This window comes from Lissotriton vulgaris, chromosome 7 (assembly GCF_964263255.1).
Source record: "Lissotriton vulgaris chromosome 7, aLisVul1.2, whole genome shotgun sequence".
Classification (NCBI taxonomy): domain Eukaryota; kingdom Metazoa; phylum Chordata; class Amphibia; order Caudata; family Salamandridae; genus Lissotriton; species Lissotriton vulgaris.
The window spans coordinates 159743474-159768194 of NC_141695.1; the positions used below are offsets into that span (position 1 = coordinate 159743474).

Here is a 24721-nt window from a genome sequence, read left to right on the forward strand (position 1 = left end):
GTTTTATATGTACAATAGCACTTTTCCCTGCTCTTCCACCAGGCTACAAGAGCTTTTTTGACAAAAGTATTCGTTCAGGGGACAAAAAAATGAGGATGATTTTAAGAGCGGTCTTCACCACAGAGGGCTTTATCCTTTCTACGGAAATGTTTTGGGTGGGTAGAGCAGAGTGAGGCACACTGCCTAAAACACAACTGATTAACTTTCTTGCCCATTCTAGCACCAGGATGGGGAACGGATGCCCCTCCTCCCTCAGTCATTAAGTCCCTGAATACAAGTTTCATGGTACTGGCAGGGTGCACATGCAAAATTGAAGTTACTGTGGAGTAGCACTTTCAGTATTGGACAATTTACTAGTTTTAAAATCACATGAAACTCCCAATTTCGTGGGGTTTAACACAAACATACACCACTTGTCTCAGCAGTGGTAAATGGCCTCTATGTGGGAAAAGGGGGAGGGGCTTTTGGCAAGTAGGGTAAGAAAGGAAAAGCTAAGTTCTGGCAGAGGAGAACATTGTATACTCCCTCTAACAGAAAAATAAAAAGATGAGAGGCTCGGCTGATGCTACAGCCAAAGCCGTGTGTGGTTTTTTTCAGATGGAATTACTGCTCAGCTAAATTGAGACCATCGTTCCAACACCCGGAAGAAAATGGGTGCGGGAACACCGGCCCACTCGGAATTAGGAGTGGAATTCTACACTGTAATTACCCTCTGTTTCATAATTGGGTCATAGGCCTTCTTTTCTACATCCCAAGAGGTCTGCATCATCTGCTGTAAAATGCACGCAGGCTTGACAATATCTTAGTTATCCATTGCTTGATCCGGCTTACCAAACGCTCCGAGTGGGGTTGAGTTTGCTATTCTATTTAGTGTCCACAGATATTAAGATCCTTTCATATACAGTTACTAAACTGTAAACCCGGCTCCCTTTCACTGGAATTTTCATTCGTTTCACAGACAACACTTTCTCCTACCTGACAGTGCCTGGAAAGCAGAATATTGAAATAGCCATGTACATGTTCTGTACGAAATGGCAAAACAAAAAAGAAACAGAGGCCTTTTCTCACTGCACTGAATTTTAAAATAAGGGAGCAACCTGCTGCCAGTTGTAAAATCCTCTTTAATGAGGCTGTTCACCTGTACAGTCACATGAACTGTATTTTGCTTTTGAAAGATGCATGAAAAGTGTTAAGTACACCCACAAGCTCAGTATTTTTTTTTTGTAATCATATTTTAATGAAGTTTAACAGCGGTACAATAATAATTGGAAACATGCTGCAGCAATGAGTAACACAGCTTATCCGCCTTACTATGGAGTTAAAGAACTAATTACCATTGTTTAATACACTTAAATAACCAATGATCAAAAAAGATAAGCTCTTAGATCAGACACACTGGACAACTGGTCCTTTAGTGTTTCAAAATGTGAGGGTATGAGCTTGTGTCAGGATCCAGATGTAAGTAGGGGAACTTATTCATAGTAGTCAAATAAATGAGCTTGTGCCGTTTACCGATCAGTGTGCGAATGGATACTATGTATTCGTGATGAGTGGTGAGGTGCAGTAGCAGTTACGAAGAAAGGGAAAATAAATTTGAGCTGCCCACAACATGGGGGTTTTCTTAGTCATCTACCGTCAATCTGTGATGCTTACCATTTCTGTCAGAATTAGATTACAGTCTGTCTGAACTATCATTTAAGGTAGCTCAGGTTGCTCTTTTGTTGACGTTCTTGGCCAAATTTAGTAGAGAACTCCCAAATTGTATTCTGAATTCTAGCTCCTTTTTGCTTTTTTGTTGATTAGTAATTGATTAACCTTCCACTGCTGGAACTTTGGATCACCAGAGTAAGCAATTTCTCAAATTTGAACTTCTAAACAACACTTAACAATACAGACACAAGTATATCTCAAACAAATTCACAAATTATTTAATCTACAAAATAAAAATATACAAATATCGAAATTAATTTTAATGAGAAGCTTGGAGGTTTGCAAGATTTGACTCCAGCATATCACTTTGTCTTTTTTCCTCCCAATGCATGTTTTTGGCAGCACATCAGTGCTCCTATCGTCCATACTAGTATCTTTTCTTTAATTTATTTAAACAGTTTTATATAGCGCTGGCAAGACCCAAGGGTATCAGAGCGCTTTACAGGAGAAGGACTAGATCGAATAATATAATAATAAGCTCAAATAAAAAAGTAAAGGCAAGATATGAAAACAAAAAAGTAAAGGACAATAGATATAAATCAAAGGTATAGGCAGTAAACATTAAGAACCAATCAGGGCATTGGATGACTGTGTAAGTGGGATAGGCCAGAGTCGAAGGGAGAGGGAATAGGGGTAGGGTGGGGATTAGGGAGGGAGAAAGGAGAGAAGAGAACAAGAAGTGGAATGAGGTGAGTGCAAGTGCACAGGAGGAAGGAGGAAAGAGGTAAATGTGGGGAGCTAAGCGGGGGAGTCGGGTCAGGTAAGAAGCAGAGAGGAAACATGGTAGCATAAGGGGCAGGTTAGGAAACACCTGGGAGGAAAACAGGATTAAGGACCCCAATATTTGAGGAGAATGTGTCGTTTGAGGACTTTTTTTAAGCTGAAGTATGAGGGGTTGCAACGTAGATCTTTGAGTAGAGAGTTCCAAATGTTTGGAGCATTACAGGAGAAAGAGTGTGCTTGAGTCTATTTCTTTTTAACCAAGGGAGGGACCAGTAAGAGGGCATTGGAGCTTCTCAATTCTCTTGTGAAGCCAGCTTTGTGAAGTTTTTGGGAGAGATACAGCGGGGCTTGAGGAAGCAAGGCTTTATGTGTAATGCAGGCGTTCTTGTAGATGGATCTGCCATCCAGGGTAAGCCATTGGAGATCTTTGAGGATGAGAGAGATGTGATTCCGCCTCTTAGAATCAGAGAGAAGACTGGCCGCGAGGTGAAGGATTGACTTGATTGGGGCTAGGTGGACTTTAGGTGTACCTAAGAGCAAAGCGTTGCCGTAGTAGAGTCTGGAGAGTACTAATGATTGAACAACAGATTTAAAGTCATCAACAGGGATGAAGGGTTTGATTTTTTTGAAGGGAAGAAGTGAAAAGAGAGCTCCTTTGGCAGCGTTTTTTATGTGAGGGGAAAGGCTGATGTTTTGGTCAATGCTTAATTCCGAGAGATTTGACTGAGCTAGAGATGGAAAGGGAGCAGTTGAGAGCATTAAGGTCAGAGAGCCAGTGTTGAATGGGGAGCCAGTTATTTTTAGGGGCAAAGAGAATGACTTCAGTTTTTTAGGGTTGAGTTTTAGGTGATTGTGATGGAACCATTGTTGGATCTTAGTCAGGGTGTCGTTGAGGTGCAGGATGTCTGAATGGGATTTGATTCGACAGTAAACTTGGGTATCATCTGCATAGAGGTGGTAGTTGATATCTGCTTTCTTTTTAAAAAAATATTTCTTTTTATTGAAACAAACATCAGCAATAAGTTACATTACAGAGGGTAAGGCACAGTAGTTGAGTACACTCCACGGGGCCAAAGACAAAATCTAAAAACATATCAGAATTTATGGAGGGGGTTTCATCCGGGATAGCACTTACAGGTGGCGTACAGATGTCTCCTCTGAAACTGTTCCATGACCCCCAAATCAATGTACGAGGGCGTCCCCTCGCTAGGTATGTAGTTTTCGATCTGAACATACACCAGTCCAAATTATTTTCCCACTCTACCAAGGAGGGGGGCTGTGCTGCCCCCCACAGCTGGGCTATATTCCTTTTGGCAATCATATACCCCAGCGTGACCCACTGCGTCTGCGAGATGTTTAGGTCTTTAGGCACTCATGTATTAAGCAAACACCTTCGTGCCTCCTGAGAGAGGGAAACTCCAAGTACTCTGCGCATCGTGTTATGTATATTGCGCCAGTATGTGGTGACCTGCTCACATTCCCAAATAATATGCATAAATGTACCAACTAGCCCACATCCTCTTTTCAAAAGCCCTGAGTCTGAAAGTCCCATATGTACTAGCCTGGGTCTTGTAAGGTAAATCCTATGTAAAATCTTAAGTTGTACCAGCCTGAGGCGATATGGGATCGCGACCTCTCTAGGGGGAAGACATCGCTATCTGCCAGTCCTCCTCGTCTAACTCTATTCCGTCTTGCAACCACTTATCTCTAAGCGCCTCCAGGGAGTCAGTCCTGTGATTAATCAACTTTTTATATATTAGAGAGATTGTTTTATCCGGAAGGTGGCCGTCTAATATCCTATCCTCCAGAGGGGAAGCCTCCGAAGTTTCTGCTTCACCAGGCAGCCATGACAAAAGGTCATGCCGTACCAGACCATACCGAAAGTACTCCAATGGGGCAAGTTTATACTCAGTCTGTAATTCCTGGAATGATTTAATCTTTCCCTTCCCCCAAATGTCCATAACCATAGAAATTCCTAGGAGGTCCCACCTCTCGAAGCCCTTCGTCTTCCACAGCTTACCAAGCATTTCAGTGTCCCAGAGCGGAGTGGCCATTGTCAATCTATTTCTTCATCCCAAGGAGGCCGTAGCCGCATGCCAGACATTCACAGAGTGTTTAGTGGGACCTGTCAATAGCACTCTGTTGGGATAGGAGTATAGGGCCCTATTTTAATTGCCTCCTGGGAGAAGCAGTTTATCAATGGCGTAGCCTGGGTCATCAAGCCGGGTCTGGTGGCTCAGTGGACTATGCGTCCATTGCAGGGGCCTGTGTTCAACCTCATGGTCACAGGTTCGAATCCCGGCGGGTCCACTCAGCCTTTCATCCATCTGAGGTCGATAAAATGAGTACCATTGAGTTGGGTAACAATGAACATCTGTTATTCAGCGCCAAGAGACCTCTGGGTGAACGTGCGCTTTACAAATACACATGTTATGTTATGTTATGTTAACCCGGCCATAGGTGCCGTGGTTAATTGCCGCCAGGTGGGCCGCCCAATATTATCTTTTAGGGAGGGCAATACCTCCGTCGTACCAGGAAAGAGTCAATTTGTGTAAAGCAATGCGAGGCCTCCCCTCACACAGCAAACTACGTTGCAAACTCTCAATTTCACAGAAGTAACTAGAGGACACCACATCCAAGGAATTTTGCAAAGCATAAATAATGTGTGGGAGAGCCATTATCTTGAACAATGCCGCTCTACCCAATAAAGAAAGAGGAAGCTTCTTCCAGTTGGATATATCCCTCATAAGCCTATCGAGAGGGGGCAGGAGATTCCGAGAGTACCTATTTGAGGGGTCCTGAGACACAAAGATCCCCAGATATTTAAACCCTTCCAAACTGAGTTGTATAGGGCAGTTCCTGGGAGGTACCGGAGGGTTACCCCGCAAAACAAACAATACGGACTTACTCCAGTTGATCGATAGGCCAGAGTTGCTCCCAAAGGAGGCAAGAACGTCACAATTAAGGATTTACGAGGGGAGGCCAAATAAAGTAAAATATCATCAGCATATAGGGAGATAAGGTCCTCTCATTCCGAAGACCACTGCAGACCCCTGATTGAAGGCTCCCATCGCAACCAGGCGACCAACGGCTCCATAGCCTGTGCAAAAAGGGGGGACAGCAGGCAACCCTGTCGGGTTCCCCTTCCCAACTGAAAGGCAGAGGATACCTTGTTATTCACTACCACTAGTGCAAGGGGCTCCGAATAGAACAGGCTTATCCAGCCAATAAATCCAGGGTCAAACCCAAACTTAGCCAATACCACCCAAAAATAAGGCCATTCAATCGCATCAAATGCCATTGTTGCGTCCAATGACGCAATTATAGCCGGCTCTCGCAGAGCTTGGGCCCAAGCCAAAACTTCATGTAACCTACGCAAATTCAAGGCCTTATTTCTGTGGGGCATAAATCCCGACTGCTCGGCATGCACCAGCTCGGTAATAACCTTAATCAACCTATTCGCCAATACTTTGGCCAAAATCTTAGGCTCTGCATTGAGCAGTGAAATGGGTCTATATGAGGCACAGCTGGTGTTGACCTTACCATCCTTGTGTATTACTACTATCAAAGCGTCCCTCTGATCTCTTGGGAGAGCCCCTCCCTCTCGGGACTTCAAAAACATTTCCCTCAAATAGGGCGAAAGGCGATCTGGCCTAAGCTCGTAAAGCTCCATAGGGATACCATTAGGGCCTGATGCCTTGCGGGAGTTCAGTGAGCAGATGGCTAAAGCAATCTTGTCTGTCGTTAGGTCACTATCCATAAAACTTTTATCTTCTACGGAAAGATGCGGGAGTTGAATATCTCGAAGTAACAGATGAGAGTCAGACTCGGGGTAAGAAGAGATCGAAGTATACACCGTCTGGAAGTGTTTGGCAAATTCATCCACAATACTCTGGGGGTCTTTAAGCTTTTCCCCCTCCTCCGTCAACAACTCAGGGACTAGTCAACTAGCCCAGTCTTTCTTATCCAGCCAAGAGAGGAGTTTTCCTCCTTGTCCCCCAAATCATAGAGCCTACCCTTCTGCTCTCTGGCAAGCTGCTTCGCTCTATCTGTGACCAAATGTTTGTAGTCGTGCTGTTTTAGACGCAACTGGTGAAGTTTACTTTGCGTCACCTTAAGTTCCAAATCCCTTTCCAACCCTTCAATCTCAGTCTCCAACTCAACCACCTTCTTTTGTTTCTCCCTCTTAAATCCAGCTATCAATGATAAGGCCTGGCCCCTCACAACAGTTTTAAAAGCCTCCCATAGGGACAGCGAGGAGGAGACCGAACCCTCATTTGTGACAAAATATTCTTCTATTTGGGCAAGAAGTTCCTTTCGAATCTTAGGGTTGCGCATATACCATGGGTTTATAGGGGACACTCGCCCCGCGAAGCTACGATTCACCACTACGTGAATCCAAAGTGGAGAATGGTCCGATATCCCCCTGGCCAGATGATCGACTCTCACTACATAAGCAGCCTGGGCCGCCAGCACCAGACAGTAGTCCAGACGCGAGAGACTGTTATGGACTCCAGACTGGAAGGTATACTGATTACTATCAGGATGTAGCAGCCTCCAGCAGTCAACCAGATCCCTTGTGTCCATGAAATCAGGCAACCACCGCATCGTTCGCCCAATCTCTCGAGGAGGATGTCTGTCCACCATACCGGAGACGACCGCGTTAAAGTCGCCTCCCAACATCAAAAGGCCATCTGGGAGCGAAAGGAGGACCGACCCAAAGTCAGCAAAGGTTGTACTCTGAAGCCCTGGCGGGACATACACGGAAAGGAAAGTCACGAGGTGACCGTCCCACCTACCCGTGACCCCACTGTACCTGCCCCTACCGTCCTCTCAAACAGAAGTAATTGCCACTAGGAATGTCTTGCGGACCAACACCTCCACCCATCTAGATCCTGTTGTAAACCCCGAATGTGCGATCAATTTAAATCCCATTCTATACAGTGCGCTGCATAAGTTTCCAACTAGATGCGTCTCCTGCAGCAGAACCACGTCTGGCGCCTGCCTCTTAAGAAATTGGAGAACACCACACCGCTTGATTTTATCCCCAAACCCATTAACGTTCCAACTCAATACTTTTATATCACTACCCCCCATCGTCCACCCAGCGCCCTCTTCATGCCATGTGTACAGGAAAGACATAATGCTGATGAACACTACAAACCTGAAAACAGAAAAAACTAACGTTCTCCCCCAAACCACCCTGCTGCCCTGCCCATTGGGCTCAAAACTGCCTGCTGAAAACTGCAGAGTGCCTGTCGCCCCTAAAACTTCAAAGAAAGAAAAAACGGGAAGAGGATCTCGTTTCGCCACCCCCGCCCCGAACCCCTAATTCAACAACAACAACACCCCCGTGCCCATAGGTTCATCAAAAAGCAGTAACATCACTGCAGGTTGATACCTGCTTTCTTTAGAATGAGGGTGAGGGGCTCCATGAAGAGGTTAAATAGAGAAGGAGAGAGAATAGACCCCTGGGGAACACCCAGTGAGACAGGCATAGGTTTAGAGAGGCAACTGCTGATTTTGATTTGTTGGGATTTGTGCTGGAAGAAGGAAGTGAACCATTCAAGAACGGGACCATTGAGGCCAAACCGAGCTTTGCGGGTATTGAGTAGGGTAGAGTGGTTGACAGAATCGTAGGCAGCAGAAAGGTCAAGAAGGATGAGTAGAAAAGCCTCTCCCTTGTCGAGGGAGTGATGGATGTCATCAACAATGTTGAGCATTGTAGTTTCAGTGCTACAACCCTTTCGGAAACCTGACTGTAATACATACAGAAGGCAAAATGAGTCAATGCGTTTGTCAAGTTGGAGCAGGACACATTTTTTCGAGGGCTTTGGAGAGAAGAGGTAGATTAGAGATGGGGCGTAGATTGTTAAGGTTGTTAGGGTCAGCTGTAGAATTTTGAAGGATGGGTGGGATTTGGCCCAACTGGAGGGTAACAGGGACACAACCCGTAGCCAGGGAGGAGTTGATGATGGTAGTCCAATAAGGAGTGATGATATGCTTTAGGTCTTCAACGATGTTAGCGGGGAGTGGGTCCAGGGTATGAGAGGATGGTTTGCGCTTGGAGATAATGTTGAGTACTTCTAGCTTGGTAACAGGGCTAAAATGAAGCCAGGAAGCATTGTTTTTAGGCTGTGTGCTATGGGGGGGAAGAGATCCTGAGGTGTGACAGTGAGCGGGAGATGAGCAGGGTCAGAAGGGGGAAAAGGATCAAGAGGGGGCGAAGGAGAGAAAGGTGTCAAGGGAGGGATGACAGGGAGGGGTGAGACACATTGCAGGGGGTGGAGGGTGGAGTTGAAGCAAAGGATGCGTCAATCTTGGGAATTTTTTCAGAGAAGAAATTTGCTATTGCTTCACAATTTTCGGTGGTGGCGGTCAACTTGGGGGTGGCAGAAGCAGATTGTTTTTTGATAATGTTGAATAATTCCCTGGATCTATTCTTGGCTCGATCAAGTTGAGCGCAGAAGGAGGAGGCCTTTTCACTAAGGATGTGTTTTTTGTAGTTATACCTAGCGGATCTGAGGAGGGCGAGATTAGAGGGAGAGGGGTGTTGTCTCTAAGAGCGCTCAGACTGTGCACGTCTCTCATTGTTGAGTTCAGCATTAAACCAGGATTTGGAAGGGATGTTTTTCTGCGGTTTTAATTTGGCTGGTGCAATTTGGTCAAGGATTTCGGTGATTGTTTTGTTGTAGTGTTCAGGAATATCGTTAGCATTTTGTGAGGGAGGGGGAAGTTGAAGTTTGGCTTTGAGTTTAGACTCTAGTACGCCTGGGGGAATAAGGTGAAGGTTTCTGGTTAATTTCTTAAGTTTAGGGTTAATGGGGGGAGGGGGAGAAGTGAAGCTGTTGATCGGGAAAAGGATGAGGTGATGGTCCGACCAATCAATGGGGACAATGTGCGAGAGGGAGGCAAAATCTTTGCTAGTGATGATGGCATCTAGTGTAGCTCCTTTGGCATGTGCAGGAGAGTGGCAAAGTTGGATCAAATCAGTAACGTCAAGGAGGTCATTGAGGGTTAAAACCGAGGGGTCGTTATTATTGTTCCAGTGAATATTGAAGTCTCAGAGGAAAATGTTATTGGAGTAGGAAATCGAGGCTTGGGAAAGTAGGTCAGATAGTTCATCTACAATCGATATAGGGTCACCAGGGGGATGATAGATATTATGTAGCCGAATGGGGGGGGGGGTGGGGGGGGGGGGGGGGGGGGGGGGTGAACTATAAGTTCAGCTACCAGGTATTCGAAAGTGATTTGGTCGGAGTTCTTGACAAGTAAGAGAGGGAGGTCATCTTTATAGATGATGGCTAGACCACCCCCCCCCCCCCCCCCCCACCTCCCCCGATTTTGACAGGCCTATCTTTTCTGATGATAGAGCAACCGGGGGGGGGGGGGGGGGGGGGAGCTTGTCGAGAATGGATGAGGAGTGAGCCTTGAGCCAGGTTTCCGTAAGAAAGGCGATGTCAATGGCTTCACTGAGGATAGTCTCCGAGATTTCAGTTGCATGACATGCAGCCGATCGACTGTTGATGAGCATGCAGTTAAGGGGTTTGGGATTGATACCAGGAGCAGTTTCAGAGTGGACAGTGGTGCGTTGCGAGGGAGACCTAGGCGAACGAGGGGAGATGGGGGTGCGGCTAATTCCCAGGATCACAGGAATAGTGGAGTGAGGAATATCCTTAGAGGGGGTTTGGGCGAGCCAGAGGCGGTAGGGATGAGGTTTATCCCCGGGGCCGCTGAAAAGGAAGGAAGAGGTATTAGAGATTCACCAGTCAAAGGGTTGGGGGGGGGGGGGGGGGGGTAGGAATTATTTGGGACCCCTAGGTCCAGGGAGGAAGGGTGGGTAGACGTAAGAGGAGTAATGGGAAGGCCGTTATGGGGGAGTCCATCTTAGAGAATGTAATGAGGAGAAGTGCCTCTTTGAGGAGGGAGAGAAGAGTTAGGAAGAGTGTCATCGAAGGAGGAGATGGGATGGTTGGAAGGTTTAGTATCACGGAGGGTGATCAAGTCTTTCCTGAGGGATGAAGTTCCAATGACAAGATAGAGAGGTGGAGTTCAATGTTAAGAAGCGATTGAGTTAAAAAGGAGGACGATAAGGAAGAAAGGGGGTCCGTGGGGATGGGGGTTTGTTCCAAATTGTCCGGGGGGAGAGGTATAGGCGGTGGGAGAGGAGGGAACCCAGGAGGTGGGATGAGAGGGGTGTTCCCGATTCCGACCTGATGACGGTTGGCTCTGTGAGCGTCCTCAACCCCAGAGGTCTGATGGATGCTATGGGACGAGGAGGAGGAGGGGGGGGGGAGTGGCTGGGGAAGAGGGGAACACTCATGTCTTTGAGGTTGAGGATCAAAAAGATAAGGTGGAATAGGAGAACATCATGGGAGAAGGAGTGAGGGGATTCAGTGTGTTGGAATGAGGAGCAATCATGTCTTTGAGGTTGAGGATCGATAAGAAAGTGTGGAGTAGGAGAACATTGTGGAGCGGTAAGTGTGTTGGAGGGGCGGAGTAGGGGCATCAAACATTGGGGTAGAGGAGGAAAGCGGGGTATGAGGGGCGAGGTTGGGGTTGGGTGTGAGGGGTCGGAGGTGGTGGAGAGGATAGAGGAGAAGAGGGATCGGCAGCAGGGGAAAGGAGGAAAGAGGGGTAAGAGGGAAGAGGTTGGGGATGGGTGAGAGCGTCTGAGGGGGTGGAATGGGTGAGGGTCAGATAAGATGGAGAGGGGAAAAGCTGGGGAGCGGGTGTAGTGTTAGTGGTGGGATGCAAGGACTGGGATTGGGAGACTTCAAGGATATCATAGGATTCAGTGGGATGTGGGCTGGAGTCAGGAGCAGTGTCGTTGTGAGGACTTTGTGTGTTTGCGCGGCTGAGGAAGAATGTGAAGGTGAGGATAGTAGATCGTATAGGTGGTTGAAGTGGTGTTCAAAGATGGTGAGGTGGTTTTCAGAGGCTTGAATGAGGGTATTTCCTGATTTGAAGATGGAGATGTCAATTTCTCCTGCGAATGTGGGGAATGGGGTGGTGGATAGATTCAGGCCATATGGGATTTTGATAGATTTCTTTATGGTTAAGTGGCTTATCAAGATACTTTTCCATTTAGAGGGGCGCTTAGAGTAGAAGATGTAATTGGTTTTGACAATGGATGTAAGGCTTAGGTAATTACCTACAAATAGGGTTTCTTGGGGATGAATTAAGAGTTTATGTTTCAGGTTCTTCTTGGCATTTTTAGAGAGTTTGGGAGGGTAAAGCAAGGTCCACGAGTTGATGCCAAACCTAGTGTTTAAAGTGTTGGGCGGAGTGATGGTGTGATTGTAGGGCGGCATAGTAAGAAAACTGAGATGGTCGGATGGGCGGGAAAGAGAATAAGTGGGGTGCAAGATGGAGGGGGCGAGAGGGAGTGAGAAAAGTCAGAGAGTGTGAGAAGTTAGGCTCAAAGCTAGGGCAAGAGTTATGAATTGTCGTGGGTTGAGATAGAGAGGAGTTGGAGTACAGAGGAAAAGTCAGAGTTAGCCACCTTAATTTGAGTTAACACTAAAGGGGAGGAGGAGGATGACAAAGTGGTAGGTCTTTGAGGCTTCTTTTACTGGCCATTGTTGAGGAAGGTAGTCGCCATCTTCCCACTGGGAGATCACTGTCCTCGAGGTAGAAACTGCCTAAAATGGGGGATCGTATCCCCGAACAACGGGGGAACCTCCATCTCACTCGCCCTTCAACCATGCAAAACCGAACAAACAAAGCAGCCGAAACCGATTAACGGAGGCATCCACCAGGCTCCACGGCATCGGCAGGAGCCCTCTGAAAGCCCCAGGGGGGCGAAGAAGGATGCTGCAACAGTCCAGTCTGGCGCGTCAACAAGTCCTCGGCAGCAGGGGGCCGAGAGGGACGGGGCCCTCTGAAAGACCCAGGGGGGGGGGGGGCGAAGAAGGATGCCGCAACAGTCCGGTCTGGCGCGTCAACAAGTACTCGGCAGCAGGGGGCCAAGGAGGACCGGGTGGGGATGGAGCCTGTCCCGCAATTGCGTGTCACAGAGGATCGATCCTCAGAGACGAGATAACAGTGTCCCCAATGATGAGCAGTAGTCCGCCACTAGCAGGGAGTAGTAGCCAAGCCAACACTCACCTCTCTGTCCGAGGTCCCAAAGCAGCCGGCATGTCCTGTGGGGGCCTCCCATCGGGACATCTGTGTTCCAAGGGAACAGCACCGCCGTCAAAGAAGATCAGCAGCGGATCGCGGTCCTGAGATCCCAGGGAGCTCCCGTCGCAGTCAAAAAACAAGACGCACAGCTTCAGGTGCACGGCCCCGACCTGCTGGTTGTGGTCACCAGGAGCACAGTGGCCCGTGGGCAAGACACCGAGGCTCACATACTTTAAGATTACTGACGCACAAGGAGCTATCCGTTCATCTTGCTTTATTCTCCCCCACAGCATCCACCGAGACCAACTGCCATACTCTGTTTCGACCCTACTACAGGCTTTTTCCGGTTCACCCCATCGATACCATTGGGTTTTTTCAGATATCGGAGCGCATTCAAGCGTTTTACATAATTCGATACGGATATTCCGATTCCCTGGTTTAGCATTGAAGCTGACCAGTTTGTCTCGGGCCCGGCCGGGTCGGTATAATCACCGGCTGAGCGACAAACCATCGATCTAATATCCTTTAATACAGCCCTGAGGAAGTTGCAGAAATATTGTTCCAAATGCGACGAAACGCGTGTCGGCTAGTTTTTCTCAAAAATTAAAAACTGAACAAATTCAAAACTCATCAAGAGATCATCTCTGGATTTTTTTTGGCTTGCATAATGTACTATATATGTCTACACTAACAGACCGTTATATCTAATTTATGTGTGCCTAGGTTAATGCTCGAATTTTTAATTGTGAAGGTAGTTTCCCGCACTCAATTGGGGGGGTTATAGGGCTTATCCCCTCACCTAGTTGCACCATATAGCGACATCTTTCCTTTTTGAACTATTGCGTCCACTTTAGCAGAGCGTCCAGAAAATCCCTGGTCACTTAAAAACCCTTTTTCATGACTAGTATTACCCATGGTCACAACCCATGACATCAACATCTTCTCTTAGGCGGGTGATACCCAGCTCCTACTCTCGCTCTCAGCGGACCCCACCTTGGCGAAGAACGACTTCCACAACTGTATGAAGAACATCTCAGCCTGGAGGAAGAATAACTGCCGGAAGCTCAACACAAACAAAGCTGAAGTTCTGGCCTTCGGCAGACATACCTCCCTCCAGAATGGATTCTAATGGCCATCTGAACTCAGACCCACCCAAAAGTCCACACCCGCAATATCCGGCATCATCCTAGACAGTGAACTCTCCATGAAAATGCAGGTTAAGGCCATCTCCACAGCCTGCTTCAACACTCTCCGCATGCTCCGCAAAGTCTTTAAGTAGCTCTCCACCAGCACTAGGAAAACGGTGATGATGACGTACAGGACCTCGTCACCAGCCGGCTGGTCTACAGCAACACACTCTATGCAGGCACCACCACCGAACTAATGAAGACTCCAGACGATCCCGAACGCAGCAGCCAGACTGATTCTCAACCTGCCCAGGAGCACCCACATCACCCACCTCCACGTGGCTCTACGAATGATATGTGCAGCACAGCGCCTGGATACCCTTTCTGGTGATCAGCTGCACTTTAGAGGTCCAGCTTGATTGAAGGAAATAGTCACAGGCCACCTGATTAGGTTAAGAACCGCTACACTAAATGGTTTTTTCTGGGTTTTAATTTGGTTTGCATCAATATAAAGACAGGGAATCACTTTAAATAAGAAATGTTGAAATGACATACATATGTTTTGCAGATAAAAATGTTTCTGTGCAACATTTGTTACAAGGATCTCACACACTGCTGGAAATCTTTAATGGTTATTAATTTAATGAAGATTCTATGATGGATAACAACTAGTGGACCAAAAAAAGAGACTGTGTAAAGAGTCTGGGCAAACCCCAAAGGAATTACGGAGGCACAAATGACCCCCTAAATGCTCTCTTTTGTGACAGTGTGGGTGAGTAATTAGGTATATCAGAGGTTAGTGCTAAGCATTTATTACACACACAAAAGCAGTAAATGAGACACACACTCAGAGATCCAAGACCATTTTATAAAAACAACACGTACATTTACATAAATTTAGATACCGAGATCAACAGAATCGGGTACGCACTTTTCGAGTTATGGATTTTTACAATTTTCAAAAATGAACATAATGCAATTTCTTGATCGGTAATGTTATCATATAGAGAAAAAACATATATTGCATTTGGCACTTAGCAGCGACGTACAAGACTAGTCTTCAGGACTTAAGATGAGTATCGGGCAAGGTCCAAGGCCACACCAACAGGTCCCTCATGTGGCTCTGGGGCATCCGGGTGCAGAGGTGTCTCACAACGTTGGGTGTTCCATTCACTTGGGAGAACTGTCTGGTACAAGGAAGCTGGAAGCAGGGACTGGGGAACTAGTCCAGGATAACTCACAGGGGACTCGACCCTGGAGATCCTCGGGCACTTAGGGACACCGTTGGTCCACTGCTACTTGGGCGGTGGGGCTCGGATACAGTGGTGTCTTTTGGTGTGCTGGAGTTACTCACTGTTCGAGGGGGCTAGCAGAAAGAAGCTGCAGGTGGCAACTGGAAGTCCAGTCTGGGCAAACCCAAGGGTGGGTTTAACTCCAGTAGATCTGGGGACCTCATTAGCACAGTCACCTCTCTAAGACTCAGGCACTGGAGCGCGGGTGCATAGGTGTTTTGAGTCATTGGGTGGCTGCAGTCACAGACTCACTCTTTGTCTTTGATTGAAATGAAATGAGTCCCTCAACATGCAGGTAAGTCTTCCTCGGATTTGGTGTCCAGACTGGAAACAACACGCCTTGGTTGCTGCAAGGAGTCCAGTACCCAAGGTGTAGGTGTTGTGTGGCTCTGATGGGTCCTGGCGTCCCCACACCTGGAGTGAGGACGGATCTGACCTGTAGGAGCACTGCTACTTCTTCCTGGGTGGCTGCTGTGTCGGTAGTCCCCGTAAGCGGCAAGTCAGTGTACTGGGTGTCGCTTCTTTGGTGCCTTCGGCTGAAGGGGAGCAGCTCCTCTACTCTTTTGGCGATTTGCGAAGCACTGGCATCCCTCTGGGTTTCTTAAGGTCTGCACTGAGGCAGGACGAATCCGTTGTTCCACAAGGGTCAAGTGCAGCAGGCAGGCTGGCAAGGCTGGCGCCAAGGCAGTCGTGCACCTTGATTCTCCGGTCAGCAGCCGCCTTCTTTGTCCATGTCTTCTTAAGGTCTGTAGAAATCTGAAGTTGTGGTATTTGGGGAATGGGGGGCTAAATACTCAATTTAGGGGTGTCAAGGGAAGTGAGGAGTAGCAGTCAATGGGCTACTTACTCCTTTGGGGAGTGGGCTTCACCCTGTTCCACAATTCCAAATTCCATCACACACAAGACGGCGGAATCTCTAAATTTGCATTCACCTAGGGGTGTGTCCAACCTGGCATTGCAACACACCTCCTGTATAGCTAATCTTACCGCCTGTCCTGGTGCCAGATGGCCCAGGGCAGGGGGATCGGCATCCTCTCTTGTGAGGTAAGCTAGATTTGCATACCAAAGGTGTGGCCACTTTGAGACATTCCTGCCCTGGAACACAAATTTTACCAGCCTTCTTTGAGGAGGAGGAGGTGATCAGACCTCTCTCTTCAGAGCAGGCATTGTTTCTGACCTCCTGAGAGTGAAGGCTCTCACCCTTGGGGGATCAGAATCTAGTCTGTGGATGCGCAATGCACTGGGCCAGTCAGGTAGCACACTAGAGGGCTGGTAGGTTTCAGGGGGTACCTCAAAGGTACCCTCTGGGCATATGTATCAATACATCCATCAATGGAATCAGGGTGGGTTTAATATGAGGTGTTTACTACCAAACACCATGTGTTTCAGTGAAGCCATCATGTGGGTGGGTAACTCGTTTAGACCAGTTCCCAGTACATACCTTAAGATGTCATCCCTGCTCACTTGTATGGTCAGTAATGGAACTGGCAAGCACAGGGGCATATCTGCTCATGCACGGATGTCCTTGCATCCAATGCCGTAGGACTGTAAGGCCTGCTGTAGGTGTGACATAGAAATGTTAAATGCTGTGTTTTAGGGCACATGGCACACAAGTGTGCGCCATGCTTGTTTTAACTTTTTAGGTCACCTTGTCACACAGTCTGTAGTGACAGTCTGTACGAGTTCCACTAGAGTTGCACAAGCTATGCTCTAGCTCTTAGGGACCCTCTCTAGTACCAATGCCCTAGGTACCAGGGGTACCACTTACAAGGGGCTTACATATGTGCTAACGGCCTGGACAATTGGGATCAATTGACCAGTGAACTTGTTCTGTGGAAAGAACAATGGCACTAGGGAGCTGTTTAGCAGGAACCCAGAGCACTTCAGTCAAAGTTGCATCAAATACCAAGCACAAAATGTGTGTGTGTGTGTTTGTGTGGAGGAGGGGGGGGGACTACTGCAACAAAACCCAGTTTCCTACAGGCAGTATTTAACTGAATTTGAAACACTGTTGGCATTTTTCAATGATGAGGCTTTTTGCAAGGAAAAAAGGTGGCAATACCTTGATTCACACTACCATCTTGCCACCACACAAAAATGTTTAAACCAGAGTAATTATAGAAGTTCATGTGGACAGCATCAGGCATTGTAAAACAAAGGGGCAAAAGTAATGCAGAGACATCGATGCTTATAAATTCTCACCTGTACAAGTTGAGATCTGTGAACCAGTCCTGGACTACAATGACAACATGGCAGACGGTGAAGAGGAAGGCCGCAATCTGCAGAGACTGTGGAAGAACAGGAGTTGAAAGTGAGACGATATTAGCAACCCCCCTTATTGTTCCCCAAGGTACTGCTACTAAAACGCACAATGCAAAACTGCAAACTTTAAAATCAGATTCTGGATGCCAAACCTGCCACGTTACCCAATACTATTGAAATATAGAAATGGGGATGTTCAGTAGGAAGAGTGCATTCTCAATTAGGTTTCACTTACAGCTTGCTTTTCCCCACTTTCCACTGTATTGAATGATACTTTCACATGCCCCACCTCGTCTACTGTGCTATCCAGTTAAAGATATCCACTTTTGTATTTATCTCGGTGCCCGTTCCACAACACAGAACAAGCACCTTTTGAAAGAAAGACCATGTTGATTTTCCTCAACTCTTACCCATGTAACCCATGCTGCATAACATCAAGCCATCTTAATGTTCAAAATAAAGAAAGCAGCATCCTTGGTGGATCCCACACCCAGCTCACCTGCATTTCTACGTAGGTATGTGGAAGGTTGTACTCTGGTGGCAGCTTCCGGTCATTATTGATCAGATGATCCAGGATCGCGGGGCTCAAGACCGGCTGCAGAGAAACAAAAGAAAGGAGTGATAAACAAGATACTTGCCAAGGATCTACAGAACAAGTTCAATATTGTTTTTCATACTGATGGTATTTAGTTATTGCTAAACTAACAGGGAGCTGCCGCAGAGGGTTGTGTGCGGCAACAGCAACATGCTGGTTGCATTTTTTTTTAAACTTATTTATTTATTTAAGGGTTTGAGTAGCACAAGAGTGCCAGTAGGAGAATTCTATGAAAAATGAATGTGTCATTGTGTAATGTAAAGTGCTACAATACCTTCAAGTAGAGTTTGAGCTGTGAAAAAAATGCATACAAAATGTAAAAAGCATGCAAATTTATACACTTTAGGAGGCAAACAGAGGGAGAGAGTTGAACTCTCGACAGGTACTGGAAGGGAGCTGAGGGTTACTGGAAGAAGAGAACGTTTTCAGTTCTCCCTTGAAGGACTGTATCTGAGCAATGGCCACATTATTCCAGCTAAAGGAGAGTTTTCTTCTTTGCTAAGGAATTCTTACCCAGAAGCACTATAGCCAGAAGCTTTAGATGAGTGGAAAGCTGTCTAAAACCCCACTTCCCCAATAATACTGCGCTCTGCTAAGAGTACTTCCTTAATAATTATTTAAGAAGTATTAAGCAAGTTCATAAAGAAGCACTGCACAATAGTGTGTGAGATCAACAGCATCACTATAGGACTGCTAACTTCCTAAGAAACGTGTGTACAGTATTTGAACAGTACAACTGAAACACTGCATGCTGAATTCACAGGATCACCACAAACTGTACTACAGTGTGTTAAATCGGCATAATACAATGAACGTAGCAACCTTGCTGTGAAACGTGTCCCTCCATTTCAAAAGTTCAGCGCCTCAACACCTGAGCTTCCCGCAACAAAAATAGCAAAATCGCCCTAAACCCAAAGAACAACCACATAGAATAAAGGTCACATTCAGTAAAAGTCAAGGTAGATAGCACCGACTATCAAGTCTAACAGGAGTACCTATTTTGCATGTCCCATATCTAGCAGTCGGGTCAAACTTTTCTGGTGGTGTTGGGCACACACACAAGACTAGGGGAATCTCCAGGGCACAAAAGGTTATCTTTAGGTTAGGAATCATTTATTTCTAAAAATATAATCTCTAGAAAAAACAAAGGTGAGAAATAAGGCTAAAATGGTTCTGGAATAAGGATGACTTACCCCCAGCCAACAGAAATAGACCAAATGAAAGTTGTTTAACAGCCTTACTTTCTGGCCCAAATGGAAAAATGGGCAATACGACCCCCTTAAGGGTATGCAGAAGCCTGCCTTTAACAGCTACATGACCCAGGCGATTTGGGCCTTTTGTTCTCCAGCAGGCTGGGCTGTGTGCGTCTTGTTTCTCCAGGGCTGGGCTGTGTGAGTCTTGATGCTCCAGGGCTGGCCTGTGTGAATCGGGTTGGTCTCAGTTTTTTGAGGCGTTCTGAATGCAGATTCCTCAGTGAGGTGAGTCTTGAGCAGATCTTCACAGGTAAGCTTCTCTCCTTGCAGTGGCAAACCAGCTCCTCTCATGCAGGGCAGATAAACACTTATCTCCACGACTCTTAGCAGCAAAACATCTTCCAAAGAAAACTTTCCCACAATAGCTTCAAAATCTGGTAACACATTTCCTCTGGGATGGTGTGCATTTGCCTAGATGTGAGAATGATGCAAAACTCACAGGATTGAGATTAATTATGTATCCCAAGATGTGTCCACAGGTGGGAAGCCAAGCCAATCAAAACACATCATTTAAAAAACTAAATCAGAGCACTTTGGTCAAATCTGAAGTAGTGCATCTTCCTCTTTGTACTCTTATTGCAGCAGGTATCTGCAAAAGAATGCTCAGGTCACATTCTTTGGAACGTCAAGGTGAGATTTAGATTGGATTCAGATGGCGTTCAGGAGAATGCCATCACTGATAGGCGATAGCCAGCAACACAGGAAGACAGGGGTGAGGATTCCACGAGAGCTAAGGAAACTTGGTTCAAACATTGGAAAAAGAATAGCAACATAGTTCTAATGAACAGAACCAGGGGGTCCCAAACAACAAGCAGGATGGTGCATGCAGCCATGCCCACCCTGAAAAAGTGCAACACAATTTTTTCAAGCCATGAAAATTAATTAGATCCCAATGCCTAGTTATTAAACAGTCATAGATAAAGGACGACATTTGATTGTCGAGTATGAATAATAGCAGTGCGTATCGGGAGGTAAGTATAGGAGACTGAATTTCAGAAGCTAAAGAAACAGAATATAAAAAACGAAGCAGGCAAACCAGAAATCCGCTCTAGAAATTAAATCTAGGTTGGAAATGCAAATGCTACTTACCAGTATGCATCTGTTCTTGGCATGTAGGGCTGCTGACATTCATATCTGTGCATAGATCGCCGCCTGGTGTTGGGTCCGGATGATTGCACATTGTTGTCCTGGAAGAGTCTTCGAAGTATCACGAGATAGGTGGCTCCTCCCCTGGACTACAGTGCGCATGGGCATCGACTCCATCCCCAGATTGTTTTTAGCCATTGTGGCCAAGATGGAGTGAAACTCAGTGAATGATGACCATGCCATGAAATGATATGTGAATACTGCAGCTGATGCGGGCGCCGGGGAGGAGGGCAGGCGATATGAATGTCAGCAGCCCTACATGCCAAGAACAGATGCATACTTGTAAGTAGCATTTGCAGTTCCAGGCATGTGGGCTGCTGAATTCATATCTGTGCATAGAATACATAGCAGTCCCTCCATTAGCGGCGGCCGCCCGTGCCAGCTGCAGCAGTTTGGAAAAGTGTCTTGAGAACAGCCTGCCCTACAGCTGCCTGCTGTTTGGAATGCACGTCTACACAGTAATGCTTGGTAAATGTGTGTGTGGTAGACCATGTGGCTGCTCTACATATGTCCTCTAAGGGAATGTTACCTAGAAAAGCCATAGAGGCCCCCAACTTTCTGGTGGAGTGGGCTCTTGGTGGAATGGTAAGAGTGCGTTTTGCCTTTGCATAGCAGATCTGAATACATTTCACGATCCACCTAGCAATACCAGCCTTGGAAATAGGGTCACCTTTGTGATGTGGCGCAAAGGCAACAAAAAGCTGTTTAGTCTTTCTAAAATCCTTGGTCCTATCGATGTAATACATTAGGGCACGTTTAACGTCAAGGGTATGGAGCATCCGCTCCGCCAGTGACTCTGGATTCTGAAAGAACACCGGCAACTCAATGGTTTGGTTGATGTGGAATTGAGACACAACCTTGGGTAGAAATTTAGGGTTAGTGCGGAGCACTACCCTGTTTGAATGAACTTGGAAGAAAGGCTCTTGGATTGTGAGGGCCTGCAGTTCACTAACCCTCGTAGCGATGTAATTGCTACCAGGAAAGCCACTTTCCACGTCAAGAACTGGATCTCGCAGGAATATAGTGGCTCAAAGGGAGGACCCATCAGTCTTGTAAGAACCACATTGAGGTTCCATTCAGGAGCTGGTGGAGTCCGTGGCAGAATGACTCTTTTGAGGCCTTCCAGAAATGCTTTGATGGCAGGCACCTTGAAAAGTGAAAGGTGCTGTCTATTTTGTAGGTATGCGGCCATCGCAGACAGGTGAATGCGAATGGAAGTATATGCCAGATTACACTTGTATAGATGGAATAGGTAACAGATGATGTTCTGAATAGAAGCATCTAGTGGATTAATGTTGTGGTTTGCGCAATAGATGACAAACCGCTTCCATTTTGCCGCATAACATGCTCTAGTAGTGGGCTTCCTAGCCTCCCGAATGATGTCCATGCAATTGGGAGGAAGGTTGAAGTAGCCAAACTCTAGGACTTCAGGAGCCAGATCGCCAGGTTGAGCTGTTGCGGATCTGGGTGCTGAATGTCGCCATGGCTCTGCGTCAGAAGGCTGGGTGTGAGATGAAGCCTGTGATGCGGTACCACGGAAAGTTCCAGAAACGTAGTGTACCATGGTTGGCGAGCCCACGTTGGAGCAACCAGGATGAGAGTCATCGAGTGCTGTCTAGTGCCGATGCCGTACTACAGCAGAAACTATCCCCGAGTACAAGAGTGTAGCATTCTGCATAGAGTTCAACGCAAATAGCTCTTTCTCATGCACCCTGATCTACCGCCCCCCTGAGCCTGTAAAAGTGTTCCATAGGTCTCTTCCAGAAATTATAGCGGAAATAATTCTTTCTTCCGCTAACCACACGATCCTAGGGGACCTTAATCTCCATTTTAACTCCCCCTCAGACCACATTGCTCAGGAATTACTAGATGATCTGGAAGCTCTCCAACTGTCCCAACTGGTTGCAGCCCCGACCCATGAAAAAGGCAATTTACTTGACCCTATATTTAGTAACTGCCTGGATCTAACTGTCGATCAACCCACCCCCCTTCCATGGTCAGACCATTTTCTGGTCCTGTTTACCTGGGTCACACACAAGACCCCCCAAGTACCTCCCCAAGTCACCACCAGGAGGAACTGGTCAAAACTCCCTTTGGAGTCCTGGCTGCATAACCTGGGCTCCACTCGCCCTTCACCCTGCCTAGACTCCAATGTGGCAAACGTCAACTACGGAAGTTGGATCACCCACTCGCTAGACTCGATTCTCCCGCTTCGTAGATCCTCCTCGAAGAGACTTCAGAAATCTGCCCCCTGGTTCTCCGACTCTCTAAGACAGCTAAAACGCCTTTGCAGGCAACGAGAGAGAGCCTGGCGTTTAGACTTCCTCCCAGATAAAAAGGCTTCCTACAAAGAGGCGATCAAAGCCTACAAAGAAGAGATCAGAACGGCCCAGGCAACTCACTACTCTGAGAAAATACTAGAAGCGAAATCAAAGCCCAAAGAAATTTTCCAAATAATAAAGCAATGTTCCAGTGCCAACACGGCACCCCCTCCTAACAAAACCCAGGACCAATGCAACGAGCTTGCGGATTTTTTTCATAACAAAGTTCTAAAAATGTACTCTACCTTCCCAACTGCAGCCACAACCCCGGATGCGATTAATCCACTCCCCCCTAGACCACCTCTTCACCCAGACCAGCCTTCCCTCGAGCACTTCCCTCCCCTGGACCTCGACACTTTAAGTAAAGTGGCACGACAAGTCAAGTCGGGCTCTCCCTGTGATCCTGCTCCTCCAGAAGTCCTGATGCAGGCAAGCAAAGCCACCCTGCCTGTAATCCTGGATCTTCTAAACACGTCCATATCCGCTTGCTCTGTCCCCACAGCTTGGAAGCAGGCCATGGTACGGGCGTTGTTGAAGAAACCCAGCCTAGACCCAGATGACCACTCCAGCTACCGCCCCATCTCACTTCTCCCTTGGGCTAGCAAGGTGTTAGAGAAGTATATAAACGCGCAGCTGGTCCAGTTCCTGGAGGACCACTCTACTACACACATCCCAGACAGGCTTCAGACCGAAGCATGGCACGGAAACCGCCTTGTTAGCGGTCACCGAAGAAACTAGAAGGATACTGGACCAGGGAGGATCAGTGGCAGTGATCCTCCTTGACCTAAGTGCCGCCTTCGATACGGTCAGCTATTCCACCTTGCTGGACCGTCTCCATAACATCGGAGTTTCAGGTGACGCTTTAAGGTGGTTTGACTCCTTTCTGTCTGGGAGGTCGTTTCAGATCTTCGACGGTGAGACAGTGTCCTCTAGCAAACCCCTGAGCTGCGGAGTACCACAGGGCTCATCCCTGAGCCCTGTATTGTTCAACGTGTACATGAGGCCACTGGCGGGTGTTGTCGAACCGTATGGCATTAAAATCGTGTCATACGCCGACGACACCCAGCTTGTGGTCTCGCTGGCTACTGAGAACAACAGGCATTCCCCAGCCGATCTGTTAAAATGCCTAGAGGACGTTAAGGGATGGATGACCAACTCCTCCCTAAAACTAAACGGAGAAAAGACGGAGCTCATGCTCCTAGGCCCAACCTCTCCTGTGCCTTTCACCTCCTTGTGGCCAAGTGCACTGGGCCCCCCCCCCACCCCTAAGGAAAGTGTTAAAAGCCTGGGAGTGTGGCTGGACAACAAACTCTCCTTCTCCACCCAGGCCACAAAACTGTCTGCCACATGCTTTGGCCTACTTAGAATCTTGAGGAAGGTTCTCCCGCTACTTCCCCTAGAGGCCAAAAAGGTGGCGGTACAAGGTCTCATCCAGTCTCGCCTGGATTCGAACAATGCCCTATACCTGAGATGACCCTCCGAAAATTGCAGGTTGTACAAAACTTGCAGCACGTTCCCTGCTGAAAATTCCGCGCACCCAGTCTGCCAGACCTGCTCTAAAAAGTCTTCACTGTTTGCCAGTGAGGCAGAGAGTGGCCTTCAAGGCGCTGTGCTTGGCGCACCGCGCCCTCTGGAAATCGGGCCCAGCTATTAACAACGACCTTGTCATCCCCTACCACCCTAACAGGAACCTTCGGTCGACGGAGGCGTTCCTCGCCGTTGTTCCCAGACGAAGCGAGCCAGGGCTGTGGGTAGGCTGTTCTCTTTGAATACCGCCAGGCTCTGGAATGCTCTTCCCCTCTCACTTCGGTCCAACCCTGACCTCCTCGTATTCCGTAAAAACCTAAAGACACTGCTGTTTGCCAAATCCTGTGTACCTTAGCTCCTCTTCCCATCTCTTCTCTGCTTCAACTCAGCGCTTGGACGCCTACGGGCAGCAACCGCGCTTAACAAATATTCTTACAATTACAATTACAATCTGAGCTTGCGTGCCACCAGCGGTATCAGAGGGGCTGGGGGAAAAGCGTACGCAAATCTGCCTGACCAGTTCATCCATATCGCATTGCCCTGCGACTGTGGGAACCTGGCGGCGAAGCTTTGGCATTTTGCGTTCTCCCTTGTGGCGAACAGGTCGATCTCTGAATGACCCCACCTTTGGAAGTACGGT

The 24721-nt window shown here is 47.4% G+C and overlaps 1 protein-coding gene across 2 annotated transcripts in view; it reads right to left on the reverse strand.

Moving 5' to 3' along the window:
• The window catches only part of SMG9 (SMG9 nonsense mediated mRNA decay factor), a 216611-nt gene that overhangs the window by 77704 nt on the left and 114186 nt on the right, over positions 1-24721 (reverse strand). For both annotated transcript variants that reach the window (XM_086929855.1, XM_086929854.1), the window contains 2 exons: positions 17739-17834; positions 17180-17265 (listed from right to left, as the gene is read on the reverse strand). In XM_086929855.1, the coding sequence (XP_086785981.1) occupies positions 17180-17265; positions 17739-17834 (182 nt within the window). The remainder of the gene's footprint in view (positions 1-17179; positions 17266-17738; positions 17835-24721) is intronic.